Below are 26,906 nucleotides of genomic sequence, written 5' to 3'. Positions count from 1 at the left end.
TGCTTTTACATCACTGTAATTAGTGCTTGATTAGATTAGATGGGCAATTAGCCCTTTTGTAGAGTTTCCTTAAGCATATACAGTAACTTCCAGGTAGTTTCTAGAACTCAAAACTAAGGGCATCTGGTCCCAGTACTTTTAGAGGCTTAAGCTCAGAGATGATTAACTTCCTCAACCATAATGGTCAAATGTAATTCTTTCAGGCCACTTTCAGATACTCACTGCAATGTCTCCTTAATCATTTTGCTCTTCCAGTTAAAGATTTAAATAGAATTGTCAAAAGATGCAACTGATCTCTTGTCTGCAAGAATGGTTTTGCCCTCTTTTTAAATGTCTTACTACTGAAGTACATCTGGCGCCTTCATGAGTACAAATAGTAAAGGCTATTTATGCTAATGATAAAGTAAATTGAATTTATAAAGTTAGAAAACCTTTTTGAAGGATACCCAATATAACCAATCCAGAACCTGAGATATGGATGAGAACGCTTTCATGAGCTAATGTGATAATGTTATTGCCTTGCAGCTTGACGCTGGTACTGCCCATGGGGCTTTGTATGCTTGGGATTGCAAGCTCATTTTCATGTACTGAACATGTGCACAGAGGTACCTGCATTTCTGTACCTAAATGGGAGCAGGTGCAAATTATGTGCCAGAAAGTATCTGCAGGGATTTGAAAATTCAATCCCCTCATGCTCTTTCCATCGCCCACTTCCCACGTTTCCCTGTCGATAAAAGTATGCATGCTTTGAAACACAGAATAATGCTCTTAAAGTAGAGAGATTTCACATCTGTAAGGATCACATTTTAAACCACTAGTTTACAGTGAAAGTACATTTATTATTCAACTCATTTTTTTCCCAAATTTCATATGAAAAGCAAATGCCCATATATTCCCGGGGAGTTTGAAAAATGGTTGAAACAATTATCTTGTCATTCCCTGATGGCTGGAGATGTTTATGATAATGATTATTGACATGCATTGCCATCTACCCATCTTAAACTAGGCTAATAGCTATATACATACATCCAGTATACAAAAGGCATGCCCAAGCATTAGTTATTCAACCTGAATTTTCAAACAACATGAAACAGATCTGTGCTTATAATCAGAAAAAAATACACCAGAAGAAATAACCATGCCAGTTATTTTCCCATGATTTATGGTGTGTTTATTGGTCTCTTCTTTCCCTCAAAGACAGAATAAATAAGTGCCCTCCTCCACCTCAACTTCCAAATGCAAATGTGCTTCCAGACATAAGAACATATCACAATGGCGATACGGCACATATTGAGTGTGAAGACAATTATGAAATGAAAGGATCTGAAGCAATCCGATGTGACAATGGAAAATGGTCTGATCTCCCCCGTTGCATTGGTTAGTAACTTGTACTTGATGCATTCCTGCAGAGTTATGTCTGTGAATCTAATGTCACTTTCCTTTATATGCAAATATACCAAAAGCAAAACTCATGGCATTCAATTATGTGCTTTTCCAACAAATTCCATTTCCAAGTTAAAGCTCCAAAAATCAATCCTTATCGCAGGTGAACCCCGTGTCTGCTTCTTCAGATCATCTAGCATAGAGGTGCTCAAGTTGGTCCTTGGGGCCTCAGCCAGTCAGGTTTTCAGGGTATTTTGAATGCATATACATGAGATTTATTTTCATGAACTACCTCCTATGTATGAAAATAATTCTCATGCATTTTCAACTGACTCGGGGGCCCCCAAAGACAGGGTTGAAGTCCCCTGATCTAATATGTTTCAGGGTCCTGTGATTTACTTCCTTGGCAATAATCTGGGGCAAATGTTTATCCTTGGAAGGCAGACTTTTCATTGAATATGGTGAGACTTTTCTTGGCAAATACTTATATGCTTATCTTGGGAAATGTGGTGCACCATGAACCTATGAAATATAGAATTAAAGCACAGCATGCTCGCTTGAAATGTAGAGCAAGGTTTCTGACTACCTTAGATTCTAATATACATAGACAGAAATCTTTATACTACTAATTGACAATGAGTTGTCTTCACATTTTCATTATATTGTATACAATCTTCTATGAAAGCATTAGAAGAAAATGTACATCTGTTATCATTTTGGATACAGAATGAATTGAACCCTCACAAACCTTCTTGGAATGCTATTTTCCTTATGGCAGATATTTGTTCAGCTTCCAATCTAAATTCACTTTGAACATATTAATTGAAGTTACATTTGAATATATTGTACACTTTAAGAATTCATGTCATGAACCAGGTACTTCACAAAAAAGTCACATAGTGTGAATATATGGGTCCACATATTTAACTCTTCTTCCCAAAGAAAAGCTAAGTGTTTGCATTGATAATGGCCTTTCTTGCTGCTTCTAGAGACGTCTCAGGTATCAGACTAGAATGTAACATGTATCCTTTTATTACTGGTAAGATTATAGTAGGGTTATACATTTGGGATATTCTTCCTTTCTTGCTCCTAAGTCTATGGGTTCGGTGGCATCGTGTAACTGTTGTGTTCCACGGCCGTGGCGCCCCATGACCGCGGCCCACAACCTGATCCGCGGCGTTCCTTCGCTGCAGGAGCCCCGGGGGAGGGCTCCGATTCGGGCCGTCGTGCCCGTGCGGCCTCTGGTGCTGCTCGCTGCAGGGGAAGCCATCCTGCTCCCCCCTCACAGCGTCCAGCAGTGTCTCCCCTCCGTGGGGGAAATCCAAGATGGCCGCCGCCATCCTTAGGTGCGAGGCCATGCCTCCTCCACAGAATTAAAGGGACCTAATCCCTTTAAATGGCTTCACCTGTTCCCTATCAGCCAGAGCAGGGGAAGTATAAAAGGCAGCTTTCTCTGCTCATCCAGTGACTTGGCAACGTCCTCCAGCGCTGTCTAGTCTGCTTGCTTCGGTGAGCTACCACAACCATCCCGCCTGGGAAAACTCTAGTCCCGCCGCACTTGCGGAAACAAGTGCTGGCGTGGGCCCATGATTCCCGCTGTTCTGGCCACCCAGGGCAATCCTGCACGTTGCAGCACCTGCGCCGGTACTACTGGTGGCCAAAGGTACATAAGGATGTCCGGGCATACATGGAGTCCTGCCAGACCTGTGCTCGCCACAAGAGGATCCCCAGTTCAACCCTAGACTTACTTCAACCATTGCCTGCCCCTGCGGAGCCGTGGACCCATGTGGCAACTGACTTTGTGGTGGATCTGCCACTATCTAATGGCAACACGGTAATATGGGTGGTTGTCGACCGTTTTAGCAAGATGGCGCACTTTGTGCCTTTGCCGGGGTTGCCATCCGCACCACAGCTGGCTCAGTTATTCATCCAGCACATCTTCCGGCTTCATGGCCTACCTAAGGGCATCCTGTCTGATCGAGGGCCCCAATTTACTTCCAAATTCTGGAGGGCCCTTTGCCAGAAGTTCGACGTCACCCTAGATTACACGTCCGCTTATCATCCACAAACCAACGGTCTCGCAGAGAGAACAAACCAGACCTTGAAGCAATTCCTTCATCTGTATGTTAATGAGAAACAAGATGACTGGGCTAGCCTGCTACCCTGGGCCGAATTTGCGCTGAATTCCCATATCTCAGCAGCTACGGGGTCCTCCCCATTTCAGATAGTGTATGGGAAGCAGCCACGCCCGCCACTGTCTGTTCCCATCACGGTTGCATCTCCGACAGCTCAACTCTCCGCCGATGAGTTGCATCGTCTGTGGATATCCACGCAACGCGCCCTGATCAGGGCTGGCCAAGCCGCTAAGAGATATGCGGACCAGCACAGAAGGCTGTACCCGCCTCTCAAGTCGGGCCAAAAGGTTTGGTTGAGCACGCAATTCATCCAGTTGAAGCTGCCATCATCGCGACTGGCCCCGCGATTCATTGGACCATTTTCCATCATCCGGCAAGTGGGTGCTGTCTCGTATCAACTTCGCCTCCCTCCGTCTCTTAAGATTCACAACACGTTCCATGTCTCCCTATTGAAGCATCTGGTATTATCATGGCCTTTTAGCATGCCCCCGACCCCAAACCTGTTGCCTCTGAAGATGACCTCACCTATCAAGTCCGAGAGGTTCTAGATATGAGGAAACACAGGAAGAGATGGGAGTACCTGATAGTGTGGGAAGGCTTCGGCCCCGAGGAGAACTCCTGGGAACCACTGGCTAATATCCTGGACAGGAATTTGCTGGAGCAGTTCCACAAGGACCATCCAGCTAAACCCAGGCCTCCGGGGAGACGCCCTAAAGAGGGGGGTACTGTTATGTTCCACAGCCGTGGCGCCCCACAACTGCGGCCCCCAACCTGATCTGCGGCGTTCCTTCGCTGCGGGAGCCCCGGGGGAGGGCTCCGATTCGGGCCGTCACACCCGCGTGGCCTCTGGTGCTGCTCACTGCAGGGGAAGCCGTCCTACTCCCCCCTCGTAGCATCCAGCGGCGTCTCCCCTCCGCGGGGGAAATCCAAGATGGCCACCGCCATCCTTAGGCACGAGGTCGCGCCTCCTCCACAGAATTAAAGGGACCTAATCCTTTTAAATGGCTTCACCTGTTCCCTATCAGCCAGAGCAGGGGAAGTATAAAAGGCAGCTTTCTCTGCTCATCCAGCGACTTGGCAACGTCCTCCAGCGCTGTCTAGTCTGCTTGCTTCGGTGAGTTCCTTGAGCTTTGGATCTTGTTCCTGTTTCGTCTTGACATTCCCGGTTCCTGACTTCGGATTGGCCTATGGTGATTCTCTGTTGAACGACTTTGGCTTGGCAAGCGGTGATTCTCTGGTACGACTTCGGACTGGCAAGTGGTGATCCTTCGGTGTGTGACCTCAGGCTGGTGAGCGACGACCCTCTGGCACTCGACCTAGGACTCCTTCTAGATCACCGTCTCCAAGGGCCCGCCTATGTCCCAGCGGCCCGGGTCCCTATGGGCTCCTCCCAGGGGGACCTCGGGTCTCCAGGGCGAAGCTCCAGTCAGCCCTTGCACCGACACCCTGACCTCTCAAAGGTCCGCCTAAGTCCCAGCGGTCTGGGTCCCTACGGGCTCCTCCTGGGGGGATCACAGACTTCCAGTGGTGAAGACGCAGCTCCTCTTCTCATCTATTCATCCGCCTCTGAAGTCGCCTCTGTCTCCAGTGCCCAGGGTCAGCCGGTCCCGTCTTCTGCTCTGCCTCGCCACCCGACGAGAGAACCTACGGATCCTCCGAAAGGTATACCATCCTCCCGTCGGCCAAGGGTCCACAAGCCTGAGCATAACAGTAACAAAAGAAAGGTTCATGCAGGAAGGGTCCAACACACTTTATTTTGTATACACACTTTAACATCAGTGGTGCAGCAGGCAGAGTCTGCTTATTCATAGTTTCTAGGTCTCACTATTGCCCAGATAAGAGGTGCTTTAGTTCTATGTTTCACTTGTGAGGCTCTGGGAACGCTGGCTCAGTGCTGCTCCACAACACACTGACTGACTTCTAGCAATGCTCAGGTGTGGTCCCATTTCTGAATGGGCCTCCCAGCCCGTACTTTTTTAAAATCTGCCCCTATATTTTTATTTATTGTTAATTTTTTATTTTTTATATATAATTGGTATTTTATATATTTTTACTCTAACTTTATGAATGTAAATTGATTAATGCATAGTATTGTCAACCTTTATGATGGCATTGCCAAATGACGGTATAAAAAAAACAACAAACAAATAAATAAATAAATATGTGATGGCTAGGACTGGATCCTAGGGGTAGGCCCAGGTAGCAGTCCTACACAAACACTATTGAAGCACATGCCTCTTTTTAGATTCACTATATATTACAGTTTGAGTGTGAATGAGGTGTAATGTTAGATCATTTTAATTGGTTCTAATCCTGACCATCTCAGGTAAGAGGAAGAAAGGGAAGTTACTCCCTCTTTTCTTCAGTCATCTGCCAGAGTGGCCTGGGAGGGAACTTCCCAATCCCCTACTCTAACCTCCGTTTCCCTTCACCTAAGCAACCCTCCCCCTATACCTACCTTTCCTAATCCCCCCAAAAGAAAAATAATTTTAAGTGTGAAAGCTTGCTCCCTCTCTCTCATTGGTTCCTTAACCAATTGCTCCATGAAGCAGTCATTTATTCCATCCAGGATTTTTATGTGTCACTTGTCCTGATGTTAAATTTACCTAGTCAATATTGGGGTAATTGAAATCTCCCATTATTACTAAACTGCCAAATTGGTTAGCTTCCCTATTCTCTCTTGGCATTTCATCATCTGACTGATCATTTTGGCCAGGAGGATGATAGTATACTCCTATCACTATACTCTTACCCAACACACAAGGGATTTCTACCCATAAAGATTCAATTGTACATTTAGGGGTAGATTTTGAAAAGATACACACATGCACATGGACACGCAATTTTATAACATATGCTTGCTGGCGCGTGCATGTTATAAAATTCTGGGTCGGCGCATGCAAGGGGGGGTATAATTTAGAAAATTTGCATGGTGATGCATCAGGGCCTTCCCCAGTTCCCTCCCAGTCTGCTCCAATTAAGGAGCGGACTGGGAGGGAACTTTCCAACCCCCCTACCCTAACCTCCCTTTACCTTCTCCTATCCTACCCTCCCCCTTCCCCTATCCCAGCCACCCTCCCTCCCTCTTTCTTCCCTGTCCTTCTTTTTTGCTCTTTAAAGCTCTTCAGACATTCAACCATGACTTTTTTATTTTTTTTAAGTGTAATTTCTCAAAGCCTTTTCAAAAAAATAAGTTTTTAGAAGAAGAATTTTATGTCATGGCTCTTAGTGAATCTTAGAGTTCGTTGCACAATTGGGAGCCAATGATAGAGAAGGAGGGGTCACATGTTTCTCTCAGGTGAACTGTGCGGAAGGAGGGGAACCTGTAGCAGGCAGTGGTTGGCTGACTTTAAGGTCCATGGGGGAATATACAATTTCAAAATTGTGCTTACCCAGTGTGATGAATTAAAATGTAAAAGTTTAGAAACGAATATAAAATCTTAAATTTGATGTGCCAGAATATTGGCATAGGGGAATTAAATATTATTCCACCAAATATGAATGTATGTTACACCTGCTAAATTGTTTGCATACATTTTTCATGAAAATTTGTACACATAGTCTCAGAAGGATTTTTGTATTCTGATGTGCTTTCAGAAATGAAAGAAAAGACCAAATGTGGACAACCACCTCATACGGAGCAGGGCGAGGCCCTTTTAGAATCAGAGATTTATTACAGTGGTGATACAGTGCGGTACAGATGTCAGACTGGTTACAATATAACTGGATCAAACGAAATAACATGTAAAATGGGAAAATGGCCATCACCTCCTCATTGTGCTGGTAAGTGCAGGCATCATTTTGGACAGGTTTCTCATAATGTGAATGTGCTTTAACAATGCTACAAAACATAGTGATGTCCTTATTTAGCAAAAGGTAGAGTTTAAAACCCGGCGGTTCCTGGCACACACACACATGGACATGCCGATTTTATAACATGCGAGCGTTGACACACCCATGTTATAAAATCCGCTACCCACGCGCACATGCATGCACAATTTTCTATCAGTGCTCATGCGCACACGAGTGCCCATTTGCACGCGTAATTGGGTGGATTTCAGTAGATGTGCGAGATGACGCGATAGGCCCTTCACCAGTTCCCTCCCAGTCCACTCCAATAAAGGACTGGACTGGAAAGAATTTCCTAAACCCTGTAAGTAATCTGTCTCCCTTTTCCCCTCTCTGCCCTGACCCCTAAAACCCCACTAGCAATCCTTTTTTTTGTAGTTTTATTACTTACCCGCTGTCCAGAACAGCAGCAAGTTGTGCAGGTCCGGCGTTCTCGTCGCATGCATCAGTGGGATAGTGCCTTAATGGCACTGTCCTGGCCTTTCCATGCCCCGCCAATGCCCTGCCAAGACCCTGCCTCTGGCCCTCCCCCAGCCCACCCCTTTTGGCTCACATCATTCTAGTGCAGTGACCGGGAGATACACGCATGGCCGCGGGCAATTTAAAATCCACACAGCACGTGTGTGGCCCAACCACGTGCAAATCTTCTGGAATCCCCGCGTGCAGGGCTCTTAAAATTAGCACTTAAGGCAGTGAATGACTACAGATAACTGATTGTAGCTGAATATTCATCAGGACTCATGCCCACTGAATATACTTCCCAAAAGATATTCAGATAATTTAACCTGATAACTTTAAAGCTAACTGGCTATGTTTCAAAAAAACTAGAGAGGTTAAAAGTTATGTGGGTGTGAGTACCCAGATAATTGTACCTTAACCACCTGGTTAAATGACGGAAATAACAATAAAACAAATCCTAGTGCTCCTGCCAAATCCTAGTGATCTCCAAGTCAACCATCCCACTGAATGAGTGAAAGACTTCAGACAGCCACGCTTGATGTCGTCAGGAGTTGTATAAATGTACAGTGATTCCTGCAGCTGTGCAGGTTTTAGGAGGTGCTGGGTGGGTCTGAAGGTTTCAGGTGGGATTACAGGGGAAAGGGCCAAGGTGGGGATCAGGAGGGGCCATGAGGATGCATAGTTTTTAAATTTGTGAAGGGGGATTGGGTGGCTCTGCAGGCCAATAGGCCCTCAAGTTTAGCAATCTTTTTGTGGGGGGGTTTGGTGGGAGGAGGGATCGGGCATAATGCTCAACATTAGTTTCACTTATTTCAATAGGGTGGTGTTGCGCGCCCCATCCGCGCATGGCCTGCGCATGGGCCTGCTCTCCTTGCTAAATCCTCTGCAGGTCACGGATCAGCCTCCACAGCAGCAGCCGGGAGCACTTATAGCCTCACCTTCCCACGGTCGTGGTCGCCGGGCCTTCCACTGCGCACCAGGCCTCACGCCAGAGTTTGGCGTCCTCAGTGACGTTGGCCACACTGCTAAGCGCGCGCGTGCAGACCTCCCGGCCTCTTGTAGGGCCAGGGGCGGGTCCTAGCTCTGCGGTGCAACCTGATTAAACGTACTATATGAGGAAGTCCCTGCCTGCACTTCCTTGCCTTGGCAATCGGGTCTGTACTGTTAGGGGCGGATTTTAAAAGGCTTATGCACGTAATATATGCGCGTAACCCTTTTAAACCACTCCTGCGCACGCCAAACCTATTTTGCATAGGCTCGGCGACGCACGCAAGCCCCAGGACGCGCGTATGTCCCGGGGCTCGAAAAAAGGGGCAGGAGCGGGTGGTCTGGGGCGGGAGCATGGCCAGAGGCCTCCAAAGGCCCACTAGGTCTGGGGATTGCGTGCCGGCACTTGGCCGGCACGCACAACCTACGCCTGCCCAGAGGCAGGCGCAACTTAAATAATAAAAGGTGGGTGGGCGGGTTAGATAGGGGAAGGGAGGGGAAGGTGGGGGGGGGCGAAAGGAATGTTCCCCCCAAGGCTGCTCCGATTTTGGAGCGGCCTCGGAGGGAACGGGAAACGCCCTCAGACCTCCCCTAGGGCTCGATGCGCGCAAGGTGCACAACATGTTATCAAATCAGGCGTAGATTTGTGCACACAAATTTATGCCCATGCGTAGATTTGAAAATCTGGTCCTAAGTGTACTAGTTTGCCTCCGCATTCACAGTCTTGTTCCAGCCTTGTTTCAGTGTCCTACTGTTCCAGCCTTGTCCAGCATCCTTCTGTTCCAGCATCCTTCTGTTCCAGTGTCTGTCTTTCCTGTCTCCCCAGGTAGTAACCTTGGACTGTCTCTCTGGTACTGACCTCAGCCTGCTCCTTGATCATTCTGCTCGCTGCCTGGATCCTGACCTCTGCCTGCCTTGTGACCTCATCTGACCTCTTGTACAGGTCCTTGGTGAGGCCTCACCTGGAGTATTGTGTTCAGTTCTGGAAACCGTATCTCTGAAGGGACAGAGACAGGATGGAGGCGGTACAGAGAAGAGCGACCAAAAAGGTGGAATGTCTTCATCAAATGACTTGTGAGGGGAGATTGAAGAATCTAAATATGTACACCCTGGAGGAATGGAGGAGCAGAGGTGATATGATACAGACTTTCAGATACTTGAAAGGTTTTAATGATCGAAAGACAATGACAAACCTTTTCTGTTGCAAAAAAATCAGCAGAACCAGGGGTCACGATTTAAAACTCCAGGGAGAAAGACTTAGAACCAATGTCAGGAAGTATTTCTTCACGCAGAGGAAGTGGTGAAGACCAAAACTGTGAAGGAATTGAAAGAGACTTGGGATAAACACTGTGGATCCATAAATTCTCGAGGATGTGAATGAAGCGAAGAGGTATGGGGCGGCTTGCGGGAATGACGGCTACTACCTGGAGATTACTATCCTAATTCTATAAACATACACATGGTTAATGCAACCTCAACGTTGCTCTATGCTTCAACGGCAAGAGGAAATGTGAAAAAAAAGGATTTGCATCCACAAAAAAGCAGGGGAGTAGCTTGCTTGACACAGCAGTTACTACCCCAAACCAAATAAGCCTGATACTTCACTTTCAATGATATCCAGCATAGCTCTCTGCTTCAACAGCAGGGGGAATGATGAAAAGATGATTTATATTCGGACAACAACCAACAAGGACTGAGTTGCACAGGATGGATAAACATGCAAGGGAGTAGCTTGCTATGACGGCGGTTACTACCCCTAAACAATTAGCTTGATACTTCACATAGATGCACCTCCAGCACTGATACCCCTAACCAATTAGCTAGATACTTCACTTAGATGCAGCTCCAGCACTGCTAACTACATCGATGGCGGGGGTGGAAGGGAAATAGATTGATGGTGGGGGTGGAAGGGAAATAGAACAAAAAGGTCACTTACAAGGGACAAGAGTAACAGATAAGTATGGGGAAAAAAAGTGAAAGCTTGCTGGGCAGACTGGATGGACCGTTTGGTCTTCTTCTGCTGTCATTTCTATGTTTCTATGTTTCTATATGGAATTGCATCACATTTTGAAGGCTATTTGTTAATGGTAGTATCTGCCACACCAGCAAGATTCCCCCATGTCTTACTTCATTCCCCTCTCCCTTGCCTTTAGGGATCCACAGTGTTTATCCCATGCCCTTCATTCCCCTCCCCCTTGCCTTTAGGGATCCACAGTGTTTATCCCATGCCTTTTTGACATCTTGCACTGTTTTTGTCTTTACCACCTTCTCCAGTGTCTCTAACTCACTCTCACCCACACACAAGCTCTCTCTCACTCATTGGTGATCTCTCACTCTCACACACAAGTTCTCTCTCACTCGTTGGTGCTCACTTCCTCACTCTCCCTCTCTCACACACACACATATGCATACACACACACACACACATAGACACAAGCTTTCTCTCACACTCTAGCACTCCCTCCCTCTCATATACCCAAGCTGTATCTCATTAACTGGCACTCTCTCCTCATTCTTACAAACACACAAACTCCCACACATATGCACCTCTCTCTCTCACACACTGGCACTCTTCACATTCTGGGCCTCTGATTCACTATATGGCCCCATCCCCACCGTGCCTTTTCTTGAGCTCTGTTGGTGGGAGGGGAGATACTGACAGCCCCAATTGGCAAGTTGCCATTCATACACACACACACAGGCATGTTCCCATTCACACACACACACACACACACACACACACTTCCAGTCAGGCTCCCATTCATGCACACAAACACACACACATGCACACACAAACACACACATATGCACACTCACACACGTACACATACACACAAACACACACACACACGCACATACACATTCAAACACCATACACACACACACACAGTCAGACTCCCATTCACACACACACACACATCCAATCAGATTTCCATTCATACATACACGCACACACACACACACACACACACATACATACCATTGGGAGCAGATAGGGGCATGCGTGTGTGTGCATAGAGTGTGTGTGCTAACTACATATTTTGATTACTGTATGCTGGCACAGAGCAGGAGAACAGGAGCCCTTCTCATGGGCTGCCTCTTATTTCACTGCTGGTGGGATGGGGTCCACCGGTGGCCTAACTACCCTCCTCTTCTTCTTGGCCTCTGGTGGGATGGGGGGTACAATGGTGGCATCATGGGCCTCTCCATAACTTCAGCAGCCGGTAGGATGGACTTCTCTGGCTGCCTCATGGGCCTCTTCCTGTTTTCAGCCACTGGTGGGATAGGGCTCACTGGAGGCCTCATGAGCCTTCTATCCTTCCACCACTGTTGACCCCACCAGATGTGTACTCCTGGTAGCACAGGGCCTGTCCACGAGTCTCCTTTACCTCTGCTGCTAGGTGGAATGAGATTTCTCAGTGGCTGTGGGGCCTTTTCTTGGCCTTTTTCCCTGCTCATCCTTGATACACTACAGCTCCACAGTCCACCACATGCAGAGGAGAAACTACCAGCATGGAAAAGAGGCTTCAGCATCCTATTGGTCAGATCCCCAGGTGATTACCTGGTAGGCCTGCCCCTTATTCCAGACCTGCTGTTGACTGTGGGCATTTGTGCATAACCCACCCAAATTTCATCAAGAAGCAAACAAAGAGGGAGAACTGGGCTGGGACTGGAGAGGTAGATGAAAACGAAGAACCATAAAACAGGAACACAAAACCCCAATATAATCAATAAAGAGGAAGCATAGAGTGGGAAGAATCTCCCCACGGCTTGAAAAGAGGGTGCCAACAATTTTGGTATGAACCCTCTAAGGCTGTATGAGAAGTGGCATCATGTGTGGTTTGAAGAATAGCTTTAGGCATCATAAAGGTGGAACAAAGCACTAGAAGAGGCAGAGAATCCCTCAAGGTAGTGATAGTGACATGATTAAAGCAAAGCATCAGAAGAGGTGCAAAGTTATCACCCAGAGTGGAAAGAGCAACCCAAGGCTCCAAATAATGGGCAAAGGGCACTAACTAAATTAGTATAAAGTGACAAGCATCTAGGGAGAAGGCAGAGAAGTTGCTGGAGGATGTCTGATGACTCAAAAAGCACCTGTTATATCTGATTTGATTTCATCACATCATCCAGATTTGTTTTGTGTTACAGAAACATGGCTATCTGATAGCAACACTCCTCTTTTGAAATAATGTTGCCCTCCTGGCTATTGTTATATTTCTCAACCTCACAGTCATCGCCAAGGTCAAATCTCTTCCCATTCCCCTTCCTCTTCTCCCTTTTCACTTCTCAACCAATCTGGTCAAGCTTTTGCCTCTACTTCTAAAACTGAAAGCCTCTGTTCCACTTTTCCTTTCTTAGACCCCACTCTGTCTTCTGTTTTCCCTTCTACTTCTCTGCTTTGAGACAATTTTGTAGAATTCTCTCATTCAGAAGTTTCTCAGATCATTTGCTATATTAATTCTTCTGCATACCCAGTTGATCCCTGTGCTACTGCTTTGCTGATATGCTGTCATGAAGAGATTGTCCCCTTCATTGCAAGAGTCATTAATCTGACTTTGTCCTCTGGGCACCTCCCTGTTTCTTTAAAGCAAGACTCTGTTAAGCCCATTCTTAAGAAGCCAACTCTGGATTCCTCTGCTTTCTCCAACTATTATCCTGTTTCATCTTTACTATTCCTCTCTAAAATTATTGAACTTTCCATCCTGAAACAGATTTCATCCTTTTTTGACAATCATTCCATTCTTGAACACCACCAATTTGGTTTCCAACCTCATCACAATACTGAAACTCTCTTGATCTCTAGTTTAGATACCATCCATCAAAGCTTTGATTCTCGTATTTGCTGTCTCCTGCTCCTCCTTGATATCTTTTGATACTCTTGATCACGCTATTCTACGTTCTCATCTTTCTGATATTGGGATTGAGAGTTTTGTTCTCTCTTGGTTTTCCTCTCACATCTCTGATTGCTCCCAACAAATCAAATTCTCTGGTACCTCTTCTTCCTGGTTCCCCATTTCGTTTGGAGTACCACAGGGTTCTGCTCTCTCTGCTCTCTCTGCCATACTCCAATATTTATCTCACTCCCCTCTGTCATCTACTTGCACAGTTTGCTGTCATATATAAAATCTATGCCAATGGTATAAATTTTTTTCCACATTGCTCCGCATGGTTCAATACTGCTCAATTCATCTATCTTTATTTCATTTCCACTTCTTGGCTATTCAATAATAAACTCTCTCTAAATCTTGACAAAACTGATGCTATTGTTCTTGGTTGTTGCCCTTTCTATCCTATCCCTGAGTGATTTCAATTTGCTTGTTCTTCCATTCCTTTTTCCATTTATGTGTCACGTTGTCTCCACTCTTTCCATGATTCTTTATATTAAATCAGTCATGAAATCCTTCTTCTTTAAACTCAGAATGCTACATTATCTAAACCTATTCTTGAATCCTGTAACTTCTGGACTGTCCTTCAATTCTTGATTTTTCCCTCCAATGATTACTGTAATTCTCTGTTTACTGGTCTACCACTTTACTCTTTGCCACTCTTGCAAATAATAAAAAAATATGCTGCCCATTTATTGACAGGCACACCTATCCAAGATCATATCGCCTCCATTCTGAATGTTACAGATGTGGACCCTTAGGCCAGCTAGAGTGTGGTGAGGATACGCTGGAGGAAGGCCTGCAGCAGACTCGTAGCCGGTAGGTGGTGCAGGATCAGGAGACTGGACAGGACCTTCACCTATATCAGCCCTCGTTCCCCGCAGGTTGAGCCCTTGGATGCAGAGGCCGGCAGGACTTAGGCGAGGGTCTCCTAGCACAGAGAATATCAAGTACAGTCTGGGTCGAAGCAGGCGGCAATGTAGGAGTAAGGGGAGAAGTCCAGAGGTCGTAGCAGGTAGCAGTGGAGCAAGACGGAGATCCTGGCCAGAGATCGGGGCAGGTGGAAGACCAGCAGAGTTGATAGACAAACCAAGAGTCAGGACAGGGAGCAGATGAAGATGAACCAGAAGCCAAGCAGAAGTCAAACCACAGAAGCAAGCCAAGAAGGGAGCATGACCATGAACTCAGGAGTGGAGCAGGATAGGAACTGGAACTGAAGAAGGCAGGATCTGGAACACAGGAACTAGAAGAATGCAGGGTCAGGAACACAGGAACAGCAACTAGCACTTGAACGGAGAAAAACCTGTTGCTAAGGCAAAGGGTTCTGGGACTCTGTATATAGTCCCCAGCTGATGACGAGCATTTAGGGGCCAGGCCGAGGTTTCCTGATGCAGCCCCTTTAAATGCTGTAGAGAGACGTGCACGCCTAAGGGGGCGGGGCTACCCGAGGAAGCAGTCGGCGTCTCCTTCATAGGGAGGACACTGAGGGAAGGCCCCAACGTGGCACAGGATGATTCGGAGTGAGCCACGGCAAGAAGCTGAAGCCCCGAGGTAAGGAGGAACTCAGCTGTGGCCGCCCATGGCTGGGATTCCTAACACTGAAAGAACTACATTGGCTACCAATCACATGGTGAATCAAGTATAAAACAGCAGTTATTATCCACAACCATTTTCACTATGTATCTGTTCCCTGGATCACTTCAATCCTCTGTATATACACTCCTACCCATATCCTCAGTCAACAACTATTAGATATTCCATCTCCAAAGGTTGCTAGATTAACCTCATCTCATGAACAGTCCTTTTCTATCTTTGGGCTTACTCTATGGAACTCTCTTCCCATATCTCTCCGGCTCACTCAAGAATCCAAACTAGAAAACGTTTGAAACCCACTTATTTACTGAGACTTTCCATTAACCCATCTTGTAAATCAATTTGGTCCTTTGTTTTTGCTTGCTTTGTCCTGTGTTTTATTTTTATTTTTATGTGAATTTATTATTTTATTTTTTTAATGTTAGATATGTTCATGATTCTTCTTCTGAATCAGTATTTGCAAACACTGACTCCATTACCTCCGGATTAGTAAGAGGCATGATTCTGCTGGTTCTGGGTGCTGCACTTCTGCAGCCCAGCCTTGCCTGTTGTTATTGTACAATCCATCAAAAGCTGAATATCCAACAAAAGCAATAATTACAAGATCTATAAGGGTATAGAGTCCAAAGAAAATGTTTAAGAGACCATGTAACCATTAAAGGTAAGTGGGTGAATAAGGCCTACCTAAAGTAATGGATAGCCAGGGCAAGAGCAAGAGTACCTACCATGGGGAAGGTGATTTTTAAGGAACCTCATAGATACTACAAGCTGAAGTGGGAGATGCCTTTCCTAGTGAAAGGCATTATGTGGTTGACCCTACTAGTAGCATATGCTTCCATGAAATAGAAGAAGTGGAGGAGCATGTGGAGTGGCATGAAGGGGACCTGGAGTGGTACAACAAGCATAGAGGGCCAAATATGGCCCAAACAGGGCAACAAATTGACTAGTACCATAGAGAAATGGAAATGGAATTGGGAAGGAGTTTTGTAGATGGCTGCAGTGGAGGATACCTCGCCCATGCAGACATTTGGCTACACCTGCCTGAACTAGTAAATGTGATTCAGCATCTGGAGTGGCATGAAGGGCCTGAGGAGGGGTTCAGCAAGTGTGCAGTGCAAAGTATGGACAGGATAGCACCAAAAGTCAACAAGTACCAGAAGGGAAGGGGAACTAGAATAGGAAGGAATCTCATAGATACAGCCAGCTTGGGGATACCTGTTTTAGGCAGATCTATTTCTAGTATTGCCAGGCTGATCCATCAGTCCAGTAGCATATGCTTGTGTCAAAAAGTAAGCTTTGCACTTTATAAGTACATATGACCAGTATAGTAGAACTGCAAATGGTTCATGAAATCAGTTATGGATTCATGGAGTGCTACAGTAAGGGGCAGATTTTAAAAGTCCTACGTGCGCCGAGTCTATTTTGCATAGGCCCTGCAATGCGCGCAAGCCCCGGGATGCACGTATGTCCCGGGGCTTGAAAAAAGGGGCGGGGAATGGGTGGGGCAGGGGTGTGGCCAGAGGCCTCCATAGGGCCTCTAAGCCGGGGGATGATGCGACGGCACTTGGCTGGTGCATGCAACCTATGCCTGCCCAGAGGCAGGCACAACTTGAAAAATAAAGATCAGGGGGAGGGTTTAGGTAGGGCTGGGTGGGCGGGTTAGGTAGGGGAAGGGAGGGGAAGGTGGGGGGCAGAAGGGAGGGCAGAAGGAAAGTTTCCTCTGAGGCTGCTTCGATTTTAGAGCGGCCTCGGAGGGAACAGGGAAAGCCATTGAGGCTCCCCTAGGGCTTGGTGCGCACAAGGTGCACAAGTGTGCACCCTCTTGCGCGCTCCGACCCCGGATTTTATAACATGCGCGTGACTGCGCACGCATGTTATAAAATTGGGTATAGATTTGTATGCGCAGGGTTGTGCACACAAATCTACGCCCACACATAAGTATTAAAATTCGGCCCTATGTGTGCAGGACAATAGATAGCCAGGGTACGAGCAATAGATCTTGAGTTCGATAGAGGAAGAAAGTTTTCAAAAGCCTGAGGAATGGTTCAGTAAGTTTGTAAAGTAATGGATGGCCAGAGCAAGACAAAAAGTAAGCAAGTACTGTATGGGAAGGGGATTTGGCAAGAAATTTTGAACGTTGGTAGAAGCTGGAATGGCAGGAATAGAGCAACAAAGCAAGAAGGGTATATATAACATCCCCAAAGATGTAGTTGATTTAAGGAGAGAAACAAATGGTGGTGGCACATTCTCTCCATATTTCAATTTCATCTGAGTGGAGCTGCCTGCGTCTCCTGCCATTTTCAATTTGAAAAAAAATATCTATTTTAGATGGGGGACTCTGTTTTAGGGCCTCCTTTGCCACCTACATTCTTCTCTCGGCCTCTGCATTTTCCTGCCATGATATGATTTAATTTGTCACTGCAGTGTCTACCAGGGATTCAGATGATAAAGATTTTATATCTGGCTAGAATTTAGATGCATAACTTCCCAAAAATGTATTCCTATGGATACAGTTTGAGTTATTCAGCTAAATGCTTCTGAATATGAACCTCCTTATTCTTAAATTTAGCATTTGGGGGGAAAATCCCGCAATTCTTTTTGCTGAAAATTTTGCCTGCATAATTGTTTTCCAAAATAGTCAGAAACCAAGCTTAATCATCTAAAATAAATCCATATTTGAACAATTTTGCTATATTATTAAAAATAAGAGTGCTACAGATTAATTAATAGAATATATGGACCTTAGAAGTCACTGCTGGCCATGCCTTCTTGTGGTTTGTCATCTTCTGTACTATGATTACAGAGATCCAAGACCTCTGACAAGCCTTATAACTACAAATGCTGAAGCTGTTTATTTTTGTTTAGCAAGCACTGAGAACTGTAGACCTCCTCCTGCTATTCTAAATGGAGATGTTCTTGATCCATTATTGACAAGCTACAGACCAGGTTCCTCAGTGGAATACAGATGCCACAACTACCACTTAATGGAAGGGTCGAAAACAGTTACATGTGTTGAAGGGAAATGGTCAGCCCAACCCATGTGCTTAGGTAAGTCTGGAACAAAAAATAGGTCTGTTGGAATGCATGGATGCATGCATATAGGTATGTGGTTGTGAATCAGACTGGTGTGAAGAGTTTGGGAAGAAGTGCAGATAGGCTCTCTCACTTTGGTTTAATTCTCAAAACAATAAAGAGTAGGGATGTGCATTTGTTTGCAATGAAATAGGGAATAAAGACGATATTTCCTATTTTGGTGCATTTCGAGGTGCTGACAAAATGAAAGGAAAACCCACAAAATTTTGTGTGGTTTTCCTATTATTTTGTTTTGGGGGGGAGAAAGGGTACATTTAAAAAAATAAAACCCAAACCCACCCCAACCCTTCAAATTTAATTAACTACAACCCCCCCACCCTCTCGACCCACCCAAGACTTGCCGAAAGTCCCTGGTGGTCCAGCGGGGGGTCCAGGGAGTGATCTCCTCCTCTCAGGCCATCGGCTGCCAGTAATCAAAATGGCACCAAAATGGCCCTTTGCCCTTACCATGTGACAGAGGCTTCCATTGCCATTGGTCGGCCCCTGTCACATGATAGGAGCAATGGAGGGTCTGCACCATTTTTAAGATGGCGCTGGCCATCCATTGCTCCTACCATGTGACAGAAGCTGGTCAATGGCACTGATAGCCCCTGTCACATGGTAAGGGCAAAGGGCCACCAGCACCATTTTGATTACTGGCAGCCGATGGCCAGAGACGGGGAGATCACTCCTGGGATCCACACTGGACTACCAAGGACTTTTGGCAAGTCTTGAGGTAATCGGAAGGGTAGGGGGGGGGTTATAGTTAATTAAACTTTTGGGGTGACCGAAAAAAATTGGCCCGGACCACAAGAAAACAAAATTTCCTGAGGTGAGCCAATAACGAAGGCCGAACTGAAAGTTTCGGCCGAATCACATCTCTAAAGAGTAAATACATTCTAGCAGATTGTGATTTTGCATACAAGAATACTTTAGTGAAATATCTCTTTTAAATTATCTCATATTTATTTTACAGGACCATGCACTGTAGATGCAAATGAAATGGGACTCAACAATATAAAGCTGAAATGGAGCTTTGAAGAGAATTTATCTTTTTTACACGGTGATATTATCGAATTCATGTGCAAAGAAGGCTATAGTTTGGGATCCTCAACTGGAGGGACAGAAGTAATGGTTCGTTGTAATAGGGGACAACTAAAATATCCAACATGCATAATGAAAGGTATTAAAAACAATATTTTAAGTGATGTTACATTTTATATATCATACAGAATATATACATATGATTTATGCATTGTAATTTGTACATTTTAATATGTATATCCTAGACTTGCTAGAATATTCAGCATCAGCAGCAGTTTGCAACTTAAATATACCATTTATTTAAAAATATATACGTATATATGAACTGGAAGTTGAGGGACGATTACTAAAATCTGCAGTGATGCACTGAAAAATGTGAGCAAAACACCTTGGACTCTTAGCTAGTAGTGACTCATTCTGATTAAATGAAAGATCCACAGGTTCAGGATGAATCTGCCAAGTTAAAAAAAAATATGTATAAGCATCAATGTTCATCTCTTTTCTGAGGGATCCAAATTTTGGCGACCTAAATTTAGATGAAGTTTTAGCTGAGTTTTTGGCACTTGAAATTCCTAAATCTTGGGAGCCAAACCATGGCTGTCTAGATTTAGGCTTGAATTTCCTATCTTTAGTCACCTAGCATTAAAATTATCACTTAGCACCTAACTTGCTTCCTATGACCTAACTCCACCCTCGGACCTGCCTACTTTTTGGTCACATAAATTTAGAAGCCTTGTGAAATTAGGTCCGTAAATTTAGTAAACTCACTCTGGCCCAATTTTTAAATGACCCAGTTTATCCATCAAATTCTAAATGTCAGGATACTAAAATTGACCCCATAGATAACAATAAAACTGAAACAAACTTTAACAGCTATATTAATCCTCAAGCTGCTCATTTTCTAAAGTCACTTCCTGTATCAACTTGCAGTTACAGATTTTAAAAAACGTATGTAGTACCATCCTGCCTTGTCCCTGCAGACCTCCCCAACATGGCTGCCTTATTAATCGTTGCATCATATTACTGCACTCTATTACAGAGCACTTGATTTTAAGAGTTAATAGAGAGAGGAAGAGAGTTTTTAAAACAGTTGGGTCCTTCTGGGAAAGGTCAGCTGGATAGACTCAGGGAGGAAAAGAAGAGAAAAAAGGCTGCTCTGACTGGGTAAAGGTTTGCTAATCTATGCAGGGATCTGGAGAATGAATTCACCTGCTTAGTTTGAGCAGTTACATAGAGAACAAACAGCATATTACTGAGTCTCCGGTGTCATGCTGGAAGCTGCTTTTGCTGTCCCTTCAACAGAAGAATTCTACCAAGACTCAAAACAAACCAGCAGTGTACGACAGCTGCAGAAGAGTTACTGAATCCCTGAGAGCTGCACTGAAAGCTGTTTCTGCTGCCTCTCCAGACATGGATACAAGAATTCTGGATCTGCTGGTGTGAAGTGTAGGTATTTTGGTGATCCAAGGATAGTGAGTAGGCATTGAGCACAGGGCTCTGGGTTTTTGAGCTGCTGTCACTCTATTGTGACTTTGCTCATTATATCAAAGACAGTTAACTGTCTCCAGAATCTGAAAACCATGGAATTACAAGTCAACCCGAGTCTGAGTTGTCTAACCATTAATCTTTCATTCCTTAGCTCCATCACTGTATCCTAGGGGTGAAGGGACTCCTCCTTTTGTGTAGCCTGTTTGCAACAGCATTGTGCTGCAATATGATCTGCAACTCCCAGAAGGTTAAGGGTCCTTCATGGGGTGCTAATTCCTGGAGTCAAGGAACATTACATACTATAGTACATGGATGGCCCCCCAGCATGTATGTGTGGGTGCCACAAATAACTGGGCGCCTGATGCACCCATGCGGGTGGCTGCTATCACCACACCAATGGCTCACCTTTGGTCAGTGGTGGAACGGGTATGACCCCTTTCCCCTCCTTGTAGTGTTCAGAATGGCACCAGCATAGTGTTGCCAGCACCACAGGGTGCTGCGGCACAGTGGCACTGCCTATGGCATCACGCCTGGCCGATTGGCCCTGCATTGGGAGCAGCAACTCATCAAGATGCACCCTGACATCGGGGCACCTGATTGGCCGGGGCAGCACATGACGTGACGTTGGAGGGGGTGGCAGGGGGGCACTTTAAATCCTACCGGCTCCCCATGGTCCAGCTTCTTCCTCCTTGGCTTCGACCAAAACTGTTTCTTCCTCCTTCGTGTGGCGATCGCACTGGCTCCATCCCAGCGAGCCAAGGGTTGAGCTGGTTAATAGTGCTGAATCAGCACTCCCATTCCTTTTCATTTTAATTAAAAAATAAATAAATTCCTTTCCTGTTGGGGATTCTAAAACTTGAAGCTTTACCTCTTAGCTCCAAAAAACCCAAAACATTTTCTTGCTTGAGCTATTTATTCAACTCATTCCTCTTTTGGCATGATCCCCTACATGCTTGGGCTCAACCTCAGCTCCCAGCTCTGCTGCCTGATCTGCAGGAGTGCCTACAGCCCATCCAGCTCTACCCCTCAAAGGGTCAGTCACTTCTGACCCAAGATGAAGATAAATTTAGGGGCTGGGGAGGTCTGCAGAGATGATTCACACTTAGGGAGATAAGAGAGCAAACCAGGTGACTCACTCTCTCTTCCCTTTCCTGCTGACCATGGAGCAAGGTAAGCTGCATGCAGTTTCCTGGGGCTCTCCCCACGTGGCAGTCCGGCCCGTTCATCTCCCCCCCCATTTTGGCTGCCCTCCTGCCTTTCCATTCCCTCTCCTATTTGGGGATCCCCCCATTTGTCTTTCTCCAAGACTCCCTCAGATCCCTCCCCTAGAGCTGTGTTGAAAGAGTGAAAGTTGGTGATTCCCTTGATAAGACTGGAGCTCCTCATGGCCTGTTCAACAAGCATATGGTTAAGGTATGGCCACTTACTTCGTGGCATCTAGCTGAGTTCATCGCTTTGTAATCTTTGACTACCCATCTGTGTGGTGGAATTTGGTGAAAATGGAGGGATACATGGTGGGCAGCTGCCAGGGTTGGGAGCCCAAAGCCTAACCAGCAGTCTGTAGAGGTGGTGCCACCAAACTGCTGGGGCAATGGGGAAATGGGGGGGAAGGAGAACAATACTTAAAATTGCTCCTCATGGTCCTACGGAGCATGACTCCACATTCATTGACCCTCATGTCTGGGTGGGGCAAGGGGCAAGCAAGAGTGCAGCGATCGCGGCAAGGGAGAGAGAGGAAGCGGGCCTGCGCAACCGGCGCCTCAGACCCGCCGGGGTAAGGCCCTCTAAAAATCACCCTACCCTCGGAGAATTCAGCTGCCGCTCACGCAGTCCCAAGCGCCGCTCCGCCGCCTCTCAGCCAGCTAACCATGCCCTCAAGCCGGCCCCCCAGGAGTCCAGCAGCCTATCACACGAGGCCCTGAGGACCTTTAAATTTAAACAGTCCGGCGCTGCGCGCCATGCGTCGCGCGCCGAAGGAGCGCGACAAAGGGGCCCGCCCCTTTGTGCGCCCCTTCGTGCAGCCCCCAGTGCAGCCTTGTACCCTCCTTGCTCAGCACGTCCACGGTATACACGGCTCACTTCACGTTTGTCAACTGCAGACAATTTCGAGACAGCGTTCATCAAAACAAATCGCTTCTAGAACTCGAACTAACAGTAAGAATAAGACCAATCATTGTACGGATTCCATTATCTCTGTCTCTCTTTATCTCAAACCTAAATAACCAATCTAACCCTGCCTCCACTGAACTCACAGCGCCACTTCTTACTGCAGTTACAAAAACCTATAGACTTTCTTCTCTCACAATCTAATTTCATTAATCCATTTTTCATCAATCTCAATATAGTTATCCACGGGACCTAGCTAGAGTTTCTAAGAACCTTTTTCACTTGCAACTCTGTCAATTAACCCTAAAAAAAATGCTAAACCAACATATCCCTATCAGACACCATCGTCTCCTTCACAACATGTTCCCTGTTCAAGAACTACCAATTAGAAATCCCAGATCTCTCATTCCAATCATGATCTCTCCCCTAACACAGTTCCTAGGACTAACTCTGCTCTCAGTAACTCTAGTCAATGCACAATCTTTCACCAAAAAGACTCATATCCTCAACGACTATCTTTTAGACAGTAACCCTGATATATGTGCCATCACAGAAACCTGGCTAAAAAACTCGGACATAGCACTAATTAACCAACTACCCACTCACAAATACGACTTTTTCTCAATTCCCAGACTTAAAAAACGAGGGGGTGGATTGCTATTAGCCACGAAGAAAGAATTCAGACTAACATCATATCCTATTAAGTTGAAATCTTCAATAGAAATTGGATTATTCAAATCGAACCTCCTTCAAATACTGCTAGTTTATGCCCCCCCAGGAACCCTTGATGCTGACGCCTCCCCCCTTATAGAAACCATTGTAAAACATATTAACACAGATTCCCCTACCATAATTATGGGAGATTTTAACTTACACCTTGATGCCTCCCCACTCTCAGCCAATTGTGAAGCCCTCCTCACTTCTCTTAGCGCTATGGGATTCACTCAGATTATCAATAATCCAACTCACAAAGCAGGACATACATTGGATCTTATTTTCATCAATGCTAATTTCCTCTGCTCTAGGGAACCTACATGTACCCCCATCCCCTGGTCGGACCATTTCCTGATAACAACGACCCTCTCCTCCAAGAATAAATCTATCACCACTCAGCATCTCTCCACTATTCACTTCAGAAAATCTTGCGCTTCAGACATTCTCAGCGAGCAGCTCACCAAGGAACTCACAAACCTAGATATATCCAACCCCAACTCTGCTTATGCTTTCCTGGCATAAGATCTATTTCCTGGCATAAGATCTATTTTCCTGGCATAAGATCTATTCCTGAAAGCCTTTCCTGAACTAAACTGATCCTATTCCATTATTAACTAGGCGCTCAGACTTTGCCTTATTCATGGTAATTAATATCCCTACCTCACAAGGACAATTCATTAATGCTTTAAGCACATTGACTGGCATTTACGTTCTCTCTATTTAATCCCCAGCTTCTTTTCTATGCCCCAAGTTGTATTACTCCCTTGTTTTATTGTAACTGCATACCTTAACCTACTCTTGTTTAATGTTTTTTATCATTATTATTACTACAACTATTATTATTATTATTAAGATAAATGTTAGTTTTTTACCTTGTTTGTTACCTATCCACTTGTTAATTGTAAACCGACATGATGCGATATCTATTGCGAATGCCGGTATAGAAAAACTTAAAATAAATAAATAAATAAATCAATCACGGAAAAGGTAGCAAACAATCTGTGCCCTTCAACCTCAAAATTAATTAATCCAGCAAAAAAAGGAAACCAACCTTGGTTCACCAGTGAACTCAAACGGATAAAGCAAGAACTACGCCAAAAAGAAAACAGATGGCGCAAAGCCTCTTCACCATCTACGCTATCATCATACAAAGGAACCTTACATTTTTACAGAACATCCATCCTAAAAGCAAAAAAACAATACTATGCCAATAAAATCCATGACCTCCTATATGATGCAAAAGCTTTATTTTCATATGTATCACAAATCACAAAACCAATTCCTCCATCAATACCAGACGAACAGGCTCAATTCAAGGCTAATGAGCTAGCCCTGTTCTTTCAACAGAAGATTTCAAACACTATCGCACTTCTTCCAACCAAGACAAACCCCTCAGCCTCATACATCTCTAACCACACACTCAAGGAAGCTAAATTCGACAACTTTGAACTAACTTCCACAAAAGAGATCGAATCCATCCTAAAGAGGCAGAAACCATCCAGCCACCCATCAGACAACATACCCTCCAAATTACTGCTACTCATCCCAGACTCAATCGCGGGACCTCTGACCAACATCATAAATTGCTGCCTAACACAAGGTCTGTACCCAGATAGTCTAAAAAATGCTTCCCTTAAACCCCTCTTGAAAAAACACAATCTAGACTCCAGCATTCTAGCTAATTTTCGTCCAATCTCTAATCTTCCTTTCCTAGCCAAAATTACAGAGAAAGTAGTTAACTCCCAGTTATCAGATTACTTAGAAGAAAACAATATCCTTTCTTCTTCCCAATATGGTTTCCGCAAATCACGCAACACAGAAACCCTGCTCATCTCACTAACAGACCATATTATTATGGGACTGGACAAAGGACACTCATTTCTTCTAATCCTTCTAGACATCTCAGCAGCCTTCGACACGGTCAACCACTCCATCCTCCTAGATCGCTTGTCAGACATTGGCATAACCGGATTAGTCTACAGCTGGTTCAAGTCCTTCCTTGACAACAGACACTTCAGGGTCAGGATCAATAACAAAGAATCGCCATTGACAAATTCTTCTCTTGGCGTCCCCCAAGGATCCTCCCTTTCTCCCACCCTTTTCAATATCTACCTCCTTCCCCTTTGCCATCTGTTAACAAGTCTCAACCTCATTCATTACATCTACGCTGACGATGTTCAGATTCTGATTCCCATAACAGAATCCATCACCAAAGCTCTCTCGCTTTGGAAAAATTGTCTTCAATCTATCAACAATCTCCTCAACAATCTAAATTTGGTCCTCAACTCCGCTAAGACTGAACTACTATTTATCTCCTCCAACCCAGACAACCACCCTCCACAAACACACCACAGTTATCATCTCACCCTCACTCAAGTAAGAGATCTGGGAGTAATCCTTGACAACCGCCTTAACTTAAAGACCATGATCAATACGACTACCAAAGATTGCTTCCACAGACTACAGGTGTTGAAAAGACTTAAACCCCTCCTTTATTTACACGACTTTAGGACTGTTCTCCAATCCTTAATATTTGCAAAAATAGATTACTGCAGTGCTCTTCTCACTGGCCTTCCCAACTCATCCATCAAACCACTTCAAATGATACAAAATGCTGCAGCCAGAATTTTAACCAACACCAACCGAAGAGAACATATTACTCCCACTCTCCGAAACCTACACTGGTTACCAGTCTACCACAGAATCCTTCACAAATCTCTCACCCTGATACATAAGTCCATCCATAACTATTTTCATCTTGACCTTGAATTCCCTCTCAAACTCCATACTTCCATCAGACCAATTAGAGAAATCCACAAAGGAACGCTACAATCCCCTCCAACCAAAGCTATTCGCCTCGTCTCGACTAGGGTTCGAGCTTTTTCTTTTGCAGGTCCAAACATCTGGAATAGCCTCCCCGCAGACCTCAGGCTGGAACCATGCCTACTAACATTCAAAAAAAAACAAGACTTGGCTGTTCCAACAAGCCTTCTCGGATCCTTCAGACTCACAATAGACAAACAACCTATTCACGAGCTACGGAACCATGCTACTATTTATGTTGCCTATTATGATTATCCTAACTCCTCAGATAATATTTTTTCCTGTTTAATCTGAATCCATTACAACTTTTGTGTTTGTTATTGCCCTTCTCGGGCCTTTTATTCTTCTTACTTCTAAGCTGTAAAGC

General features: G+C 45.1%; 1 protein-coding gene and 1 non-coding gene across 3 annotated transcripts in view; both read left to right on the top strand.

The window, feature by feature from the left end:
- LOC115100388 (coagulation factor XIII B chain-like) overlaps nucleotides 1–26,906 on the top strand; it is a 108,161-nt gene that overhangs the window by 66,108 nt on the left and 15,147 nt on the right. For both annotated transcript variants that reach the window (XM_029618830.1, XM_029618828.1), the window contains exons 6-9: nucleotides 1,198–1,377; nucleotides 7,116–7,301; nucleotides 18,158–18,340; nucleotides 19,341–19,547. In XM_029618830.1, the coding sequence (XP_029474690.1) occupies nucleotides 1,198–1,377; nucleotides 7,116–7,301; nucleotides 18,158–18,340; nucleotides 19,341–19,547 (756 nt within the window). The remainder of the gene's footprint in view (nucleotides 1–1,197; nucleotides 1,378–7,115; nucleotides 7,302–18,157; nucleotides 18,341–19,340; nucleotides 19,548–26,906) is intronic.
- On the top strand, nucleotides 22,225–22,349 carry LOC115100514. The gene has a single exon (XR_003859123.1). It is a non-coding gene; the product is annotated as a U6atac minor spliceosomal RNA (small nuclear RNA).

Source organism: Rhinatrema bivittatum, chromosome 10 (genome assembly GCF_901001135.1).
Source record: "Rhinatrema bivittatum chromosome 10, aRhiBiv1.1, whole genome shotgun sequence".
NCBI classification, from domain to species: domain Eukaryota; kingdom Metazoa; phylum Chordata; class Amphibia; order Gymnophiona; family Rhinatrematidae; genus Rhinatrema; species Rhinatrema bivittatum.
The sequence above is the reverse complement of the archived record's forward strand: the minus strand, read 5'-3'. Positions and strand labels throughout refer to the sequence as shown.